Genomic DNA, 9,104 nt, shown 5'->3' with positions numbered 1-9,104 from the left:
CGGATGAATGGGTAAAGAAGATGTGGCACATATATACAATGGAATATTACTCAGCCATGAAAAGAAACGAAACTGAGCTATTTGTAATGAGGTGGATAGACCTAGAGTCTGTCCTACAGAGTGAAGTAAGTCAGAAAGAGAAAGACAAATACCGTATGCTAACACATATATATGGAATTTAAAAAAAAAATGTCATGAAGAACCTAGGGGTAAAACGGGAATAAAGACACAGACCTACTTGAGAATGGACTTGAGGACATGGGGAGGGGGAAGTGTAAGCTGTGACAAAGCGAAAGAGAGGCATGGACATGTATACACTACCAAACGTGAGGTAGATAGATAGTGGGAAGCAGCCGCAGAGCACGGGGAGATCAGCTCGGTGCTTTGTGACTGCCTGGAGGGGTGGGATGGGGAGGGTGGGAGGGAGGGAGATGCATGAGGGAAGGGATGTGGGAACGGATGTATATGTATGACTGATTCACTTTGTTATAAAGCAGAAACTAATAAAAAAAATTAAAAAATAAAAATAAAAAATAACTTTCCTAAAAGCCTCAAAAAAAAAAAAAAAAAAAAAGTGAACATACCTATGTAACATGTACCCAGATAAGAAAAAGAACATTATTAGAAATCTCCTAATATCCTTTCCAAACACTATTTCCTCCCAAGAAGAATCATTATTCTGACTTCTAGCATCATAGATTAATTTTGCCTACCTTTGAACTTTATATAAATGCAATCATACAGCATACATTCTTTTGAATCTGGCTTCCTTTGCTTATCATTGTATTTCTGAGGCTCACTCATATTGTTTCTTGTAGTTGTAGTTTGTTTATTCTCATTGTTGTATATTATTTCATTGCATGAATATATAACAGGATTTATATTGTAGGTGGACATTTGGTTTGTTTCCAGCTTTCCTCTTTGCTTTTGGAACCTGGGATTTCCCTTTCTTTCTTTCAAGCTCTGCTGTGTATTTAGTAGGATTTAAAAAAAGCATTTCCTGCTCAGCAGTTCTGTATGATCTGTGTCAAGATATGTTTTAGGTTTTTCAGACTGCCAGATTTTCAGACATGTAACTCATATATTTCATTTTTTGTTGAAAATCTTGATTCTCACTTGATTTACTGATGACAGTTCTTTAGACTGCTGTTGGTAGAAATGGTTTTGATTCCTGTAAACAAATAATGAGTAAACACAAGTGGGAGGGTAGAGGTGATATATGTAATTAATCTTGTAGGCTTTATCTCTTGCCTGGGTTGGATACTGCATATGCAAGGGTAGTTAAATGTTAATAAGTGTAAATATTGTTAAAGAAATGGGTGATTGAAGACAATAGTAAGAAGTGTGAAGTGTGGATGTGACTGTTTGGGTCCAGGATCTCCTGGCTAGTTGACACTGGGAATTGGTTCGTGGTTTTGTTTTTTTTTGTTTTTTTTTTCTGTAGCGCCATGCGGCTTGTGGGATCTTAGTTCCCCAACCAGGGACTGAACCTGGGCCCTTGGCAGTGAGAGCGCAGAGTCCTAACCACTGGACCACCAGGGAATTCCCAGACACTGGGAATCTGAAATGAGAGGGAGCGTCTCTTAATGGCTCACTGGTATGTTATCAATATGTTGCCTGAAGAGCCACTCCAAAGTGGGCCTGCTTTTGCCCTGCAAAAGTAATTGTTCTACTAGATCAGTGGTTCTCAACCTTGGGCAATTTTGCAACTTCTGGAGACACTTGGTTGGCACGCTATTGGTGTCTAGTGGGTAGAGGCTGGGAATGCTGGTAAAATCTTACAATGCACAGGACAGCCCCTCTACCCATGCCCCCAGTGAAGAATTTTCCAATGGACCTAGAGATTACCATACGAAGTGAAGTAAGCCAGATGGAAAAAGACAAATATCATATGATATCACTTATATGTAGAATCTGAAAAAAAAAGATACAAATGAACTTATTTTAGACCCACAGACATGGGAAACAAATTTATGGTAACTCAAGGGGAAGGTGGGGAGGGAGAAATTAGGAGGATGGGCTTAACATATACACATTAGTATATGTAAAATAGATAACAAACAAGGACGTACTGTAGAGCAATAGCACAGGGAACTATACTCGGTATTTTGTAATAACCCATATGGGAAAAGAATCTGAAAAAGAATATATATATATATATATATATATATATATATATATATATATATATATATATATATATATAACTGAAACACTGTGCTGTATACCTGAAAGTAACATGACATTGTAAATCAACTATACTTCAATTAAAAAAAAAAAAAAAGAATTTTCCGGCTCCAAGAGTTAATAGTGCTGAGGGTGAGAAACTCTGTACCAGACTTAGGGACTAGACTTAGCCTCTAAATCAAGATATATTTAAATAAACACTATCAATTACCTTTCAAGAAATGATAGCACCTCAGTGGCACATTCTACGATTCTATCCAAATTCTGATAGTCTGTGATAACCATCTCATACTTGGCTCACTCCAATTCTTTTTAAAACTGCAGTGGTGGGTTCTGCAACCACCAAATCCTTTCAGAGTTTGAATGAAATCACTTGTATCTCACACTAATGTAATTAGATACGTACAGCAATTTATTTATAGCCACTAAAAATTAAACAACAAAAATCGCCTATGATTTATGTCCTTATTTTAACTTTATTATTGAAAGTTCCAAGGCCATGGAGTAAATCAGCCGCACAAATGGCATCAGACAGATTTTGATGTTGTGCTTTGTAATTAGACTATAGGTATTCTTCTTCTTTGTTGTCATATTTTTGCAGCTTGAATTTAGGACAAAAGAAAATTTTGTATTTCTCCAATGGAAGCAATGATCTACGTTTGTCTCTTCTTCCTCCAGGCAACACAGACTACCATTTAGTCTTCTGATTCATATCCCCCGGAAAGCTGAGAAGAAGTTTTATAATGATATTATTGGTTTTGTAACTAGTGTTTTCATTGTAATGCTATTACTGAACCAGTGTTGTGATAAATGGTCTGTTCATAAGGGGAACCACTTTTACAAGAAGTAGAAAATTAGACACGCTTCTGCTTTGCAATAACAATAAAAAACCACAGTGAAAAAATATTCTCCAGTTTATTCCCATCTGTATCAGCAGGGAAGCTTTAGAAGATGGCTTTCTCCCTAAAGTCTTCTAAACACAGTTACTGCCTGTGAGTACCAGGTCAGAATGCTGTTTTCCTCCAAATCCTGTTCAAGACCAATCCATTTTAAGTTACCATAACCATGGGCCCTTTAAGAAAGTCAGGCACTTTAAACCCCACCCCTCTGCTGACTTGTAGCAGTAGGTCCTCTTTCTGAGGCAGTTGGTGACAAAGCTGAGAGCCAACTTGCCCCCTGCTTTGCCTGGAAGGAATGTTTCTAAGTAAGCTTGAAAAGTGGAAGCTTTAAGATACTGTGGGATAGGGAACAATAGAAACTTGTGAAGTATGGAAGCCAGACTGGCTCTTAAGATTCTATCACGGTGCTGGATAAAGTGGAAAGAATGCTGTTAAGTCTGAGTTTCGCCTTGTGGCACTGCTCTCTGCTAGCATTGCTCCTCCATTTCACCCAGCAAGTGAGTTTTCCAGAAGCCGTTTCCAATTTAACGAGCTGCTTGTCTCATGTAGCAGATCCCCAAAAGGAAAAGTCAGCAAGAGGAGTCAGTTTCAGTGAAAATTAAACTGGATCACTTCTAACAGAATTATTTACATTGGTTGTATGCTTCTGAAGAGTAAAGCCAGCTCTCTATTTTTCATTTTGTTCCTGCTACAGCAACAGTGACTAAGTTCAGAAGTCCTCTAGTACTAAACTAAAAAATAATTAGGAGAAATTTGGGGTTTAATTGCAGTTGGCATTTTGGAGCTGTCTGCTAGAAGCAGCCATCTTGGTAAAAGACGATGTCATTTGGAACACTTGGAGGTTTCAGTTTACTCCCGGGTACCAGTTTTCATTAGCCATTGAATAACAGTGTAATCATTAAGTCAAGTTTAGGTTTAAAGATAATGGAAGAGTTGGAATAAAAATCATTAAAGCCACTTCTTTATTCTTCCTAACACTTTATAAACTTTCCCCAGAGTTCAAAGTAATAGAAAAAATGTTACACTTTATCTTTTCCTATTTTTTGTTTCCATGTGTTTGCTCTTCCGTTGGCTAAGCTTGGATAATAAAACTAGTCTGGTCAGTTTCATTTTCTTATTTTTATACGTAAGTGAAAGCTGTTTTGTGTCAACCGTGTAAAATGTTTAAAATCATCTCACCTGCTGGGCCAATTTCCTGTAAGCCTTTGTTTGGGAGGGGAGAGGGGAAATACAACTTTTGATTTTGAATGTCTTATGCTTTTCAAAACTAGAACACTGAATTAGACCACAGTAGCATAATTACTCTGTTTTATTTTTGACCTACTAAACTTTCCTAGAAGTGGGCAAAATGATCGTAAAGAAGAATGATGGTTATGTTGTATTCCCACTTAATCACCACTATTAGTATAGCCGAATGCTCTGTCTGCAGTTACTTTGGAAAATTGGCACTTAAAAGAGATGTTTTAATCCACAGAAAGTGTTTTTCTTTTTTTCTTTTGGGATTAGATAAATGTTACTGTCTTAATCCTATTGCGCTACACGTCCTGGCATTGTCTGCAAGATGCAGAGAAAAAAAAAGAAGTTGCACCTTGTTTAAACAATTGAGCGCAGTGTGGTTTACGAGATTATGAGGAGGAGAGGGCGGTGTGTCTCTTCCGCACATTTTTTCTTAACGAGGTTAACCTGTGGCTGCTGTCGCCTTGCCCTCCTCGGCTCCTTGCAGGGTAACTTTCTGTTCGGTGAGCGCTATCCGAAGCTTCCTAGGCAAGCTCAAGGAGATCAAACTAAAAGGGCTGCGTGTATGTCTGAAGCAGACAGAGGGAGACAGGAGCACACACTGTCGGCGGAAGATGGGGCCACGGGCTCGGCCGGGGCTGGATGCCAGAGCCGGGCTGACCTTTCCACGTGTCCCCAGCACCTGCGAGGCTAGTGGGGCATTAGGTTTCCTTCTCCTAGGAGCGGGACCGAGCCCGGAAGAGGCTGGGCGGCCTCGGGCTTAGGTCAGGGGGCTGGGAGGCCCACCCTCGGAACACGTGTGGCCGGCGAGCGGCTGGTGCGTAGGTTGGCCTGGCCTTCCCGCCCCGGCCGGGACCGCGCTTCCCCAGCCGGTCGGCGCACGCCAGGAGGAGGGCGGCGGCGGCGGCGGCGGCGGCGGTGGGCGGGTCTCGGAGCTTTCGGCCGGCTTTGCAGGGCGGCCTAGCGAGCGCGCCAGGCCCGGCTGGAGCGAGCCCCAGTGCAATACTGCCCAAGCCCGGGCGGGGTCTCTGTTCTCTGGCAGAGGAGGTCCCTTGGCAGCGGGAAGCTCCCTCTCTTTCTCTCGCAGCCGCTCCGAGTCTGCGCCCTGCTGCCAGGCTCCCAGCTCGGCGCTCCCCTGTGCTCGCCCGGCGCCCACTCATTCGCAGCCCAGCCTTCGCCGCCGCCGCCTCCCTGCTCCTCCTCCTCGTCGTCTCCCCAGCCCGCCGCGGCCATGGCGGACAGCGCCAGCGAGAGCGACACGGACGGGGCGGGGGGCAGCAGCGGCAGCTCGGCCGCCATGCAGTCGTCTTGCTCGTCGACTTCGGGCGCCGGTGGCGGCGGTGGCGGCGGGGGAGGCGGCGGCGGTGGGAAGTCGGGGGGCATTGTCATCTCGCCGTTCCGCCTGGAGGAGCTCACCAACCGCCTGGCCTCGCTGCAGCAGGAGAATAAGGTGCTCAAGATCGAGCTGGAGACCTACAAACTCAAGTGCAAGGCGCTGCAGGAGGAGAACCGCGACCTGCGCAAAGCCAGCGTGACCATCGTGAGTGTCCCCCAGGGGCGCGCCGCAGCGCCGACCTCCGTCCGCCCCCGGGAGACGCTGCGCCCAGACCCGGGCGGCCCCCGGGCTCCCCGGGGCTCCCGAGTACCCGCAGAGAGCACGCTCCCTGCCAAGACCCGCCGGCCCCGGAGGGTGGGGGAGAGGGAGGTGTCTCTTCGGGGCCGCGCGGGTTTGCCCTCCCCGGGGTCCAGGCCCCTCGCGGGGTGCGGGAGGAGGCTGCTGGAACCACCACCCGCGTTTCCTTGTCGCCTCTGGGGAGGAGGCCCCTCCCGGGCGGAGCTGGAGGCTGGCGGCGTGGCTGGGGAGGCGGGGTGGGACTTTTTTCAGTCCTAGTTTGCTTGAGGGGTGCGTGCAGAACCCGGGAGTCCTAGGCAGAGAGAGAGGGAGGAAGCCGGGGCCTGTTCCGGGGGCCTGCGTTGGGGTTCGGGGGGTGCGCAGCTGGGCTGGGCACTTCGCTGGCATCAGGACGGCGCTATAGCTGGATCGCCCGGGGAGGGGGCGGGAGAGAGTGGCCGGGAATCCGGGAAGTGGAGTTTTTCTGGCCAGGATCGAGAGGGAAGGGCGGGTACCGGAGCTGATGCTCCCACCTCTGTCGGAAGCCCTTTCCTTGGGCGGGGGGTGGCGGCGGCGGTGGCGGTGTACAGCCGGGAGAATGCAGCATCTTATACCGGCCTGGACAGAGTGAAGGCTACAAAGCCTGAACCGGCCGAAACCTGGGTGAAGGGGATCGACTGACTCCCTCGCTGAGCAAGATGTACGTGTGTTTGCTTCATTGGTGGTGGAGTGTCTAGGGATATTTTGCTTCGGAGTCCAGATACTTGACGGGAGAACTGGCTGTCTGTTCTGTTTCCACCTGGCCTCCAGAGGTGCCCCCGAAGAGGGGAAGATTAGGGGTGTAGGTCTCCCTTTTAGTGTAGCAGGCCTTTAGAAAGGCCACTATTAGCTACGGTGAGGAGAAACATAACTGGAAAAAGTACATTGTGTGCTCTCACCTACCATCCCTGCCAGCTAGCCACATCATTAACTTGCAGGATCCCCATACAGACAACCCTGTTGAGATCAAAACAGATTCCCAGCCAGGAGGAGAGAGGAAAGTGTCAAGAAATCAACGGGGTAAATTGCTATTGCTGCTGCAGAATAGCTGATTAGGCTGAACCTTCAGGTGGAGAAAAAGGCATGAACTTGGGGACAGATCAAAGATCACAACCCTGGAAAGGAAATGGGGCACGTTTAGGATGCCCCTGTGCCAGGAAAAAGTCTTCAGTGGAGGAGGGAGTGTGTGTATGCTCCCCCCCACCCAGTGCTAGCTCACACTTGGGAACTGGATGGCATTCTGAATTTGCTTAGAAAGCAGGTTTTCACCCCAGTTTCAGTGTGGTGGGCAGCCTAAATAGAAATTGATTGTTGAAAGACACTTCGCATGCTCAAATCCAGCTCTGGTGAATGGCATTGGAACCATATTCATGTGTCTGCAGACTGTAAAGTTCTTGAAGTGCCCTTTTGGTAGGAAGGGGGAGGAATTTGCAGAGGCAGCCACTTCCAAGCCTCTTGAGCTTTCTTGGCTGAGAGAGATGTCCACGGTGAGTGGGGGTTTGAGAAGAGGGGGAAGCTGGTGGAAGCAATTTAGTTAAGGTTGGAGTTAGTAAATGAGAGGGTTCCTTGGTCTCTTGGAGAACGTGAACCACCAAAAGCAGTAACACTTACACAAAACAGAATCTCTGGCTTCTTGCGTACTGTGAGCAATTCAGGCTGTTTTTGTTTGGGAGGGAGGATAAGGGGGGCGGAGAGACCAGGAAAGGGTTATCTGTTTGACACCTGGCCATATTAAAAAGTAGGTCTGTAGATTGTACGCCACACGTTGGCTTTGCATGGACAAACACGTTCATTCCTGGTGTATAAGATCAGAGGCCTCTGAATACTTGGCGAGAAGAGCGTGCGAGGTGGTGGCTTCCTTGGCACTTCCCTCAACTAAAACTGACATTTCACCAAATACGCCTTGTGGAATGTTCTGTGGCCTCACTGAGTCAAATTTTTAAATTGTTTTAGATGACAGCCTATACGTACCAGAAGTCTCTCCATGCTTCTTTAATCTCTGATGAATATAATCAGGGAAACAAATAAAGTGCTTGTGGTTTCCTGAGTTCCCTAGTACTTGGCAGGTGTTAATAAGGCAAATGCAGAGGAGAGATTCCTTTAAGCTTTTGAGAGTTTTGTTAGAGTTAACTGACCTAGGACACAGATTGTGTTTGGTAGGTTTGAATTTGCGAGGAGAAATGTGTGCGACCGCATGAAGTGGGTCTGTGGATGTAAGGATTCCATTAAACAACACTGTCGTAGTCTATGTCAAGGTTAAGCTGCACAGCCCCTGACAACTCTTAACTGAAATATAGCCCTTGCTGGTAGCTGCCCAGGAAGTTTTTGACGAGGTCTAGATATTCAATTAAGTGAAGGCTTTGCTAGATTTTTCACTATCTAGTTTATTTGAAGGGAAGATGGTATCAGAATCCTATTACTACTTGCCTTCATGGCTCTCACTAGTTCCTCTAATTGTGATATTAACTTTCATGTTTTGAGCACAGAAGGCGATTATGGATGTCTTTCGTTTTCCTTGAACGTATTCAGGAAGGTACCTTGCTAATCAGCTACACCCTGGGAAGAGAGCAGTGTGCTTTTATTAAAACTGTTTTTTAAAGTAGTTTTAGATTTGCAGAAAATTTAAGCAGATGGTGCAGAGATTTCCCCAATATTCCCTGCCCTTCCTCCCATCCTCCTTTATCAGCATCCCCCATCTGAGTGGTACATTTGTTACAATCAATGACCCAACATTGAAACATCTTAATCACCCAAAGTCTGTAGTTTACATTAGGGTTCACTCTTGGTGTTGTACATTCTATGGGTCTGGGCAAGTGTAAAATGACATGTAGCACCATAATAATATATAGAGCAGATCCAGTGCCCTAAAAATCCCTGGTGCTCTGCTTTTTCATCCGTCCCTAACCCCTGGCCACCACTGATCTTTTTACTGTCTCCATAGTTTTGTCTTTTCCAGAAAGTCATATAGTTGGAATCATACAGCCTGTAGCCTTTTCACATTGACTTCTTTCACTTAGTAATATGCATTTAAGTTTCCTCCATGTTTTTTCATGGCTCGATAGCTCATTTCTTTTTAGTGTTGAATAATATTCCATTGTTTGGCTGTACCACAGCTTACTTATCCATTTACC

General features: G+C 45.9%; 1 protein-coding gene across 2 annotated transcripts in view; it reads left to right on the top strand.

Moving 5' to 3' along the window:
* Positions 1-5,386: 5,386 nt before the first annotated feature.
* The window catches only part of CCDC6 (coiled-coil domain containing 6), a 119,677-nt gene continuing 115,959 nt past the window's right edge, over positions 5,387-9,104 (top strand). The window contains exon 1 of one of the 2 annotated variants that reach the window (XM_060108646.1): positions 5,387-5,862. In XM_060108646.1, the coding sequence (XP_059964629.1) occupies positions 5,554-5,862 (309 nt within the window). In that variant the 5' untranslated portion in view covers positions 5,387-5,553. The remainder of the gene's footprint in view (positions 5,863-9,104) is intronic. The other variant, XM_060108636.1, reaches the window with a different exon arrangement.

The sequence above is a fragment of the Mesoplodon densirostris genome, chromosome 1 (genome assembly GCF_025265405.1).
Source record: "Mesoplodon densirostris isolate mMesDen1 chromosome 1, mMesDen1 primary haplotype, whole genome shotgun sequence".
NCBI classification, from domain to species: domain Eukaryota; kingdom Metazoa; phylum Chordata; class Mammalia; order Artiodactyla; family Ziphiidae; genus Mesoplodon; species Mesoplodon densirostris.
Note: the sequence above shows the minus strand (reverse complement) of the source record. Positions and strands in the feature narration are given on the sequence as shown.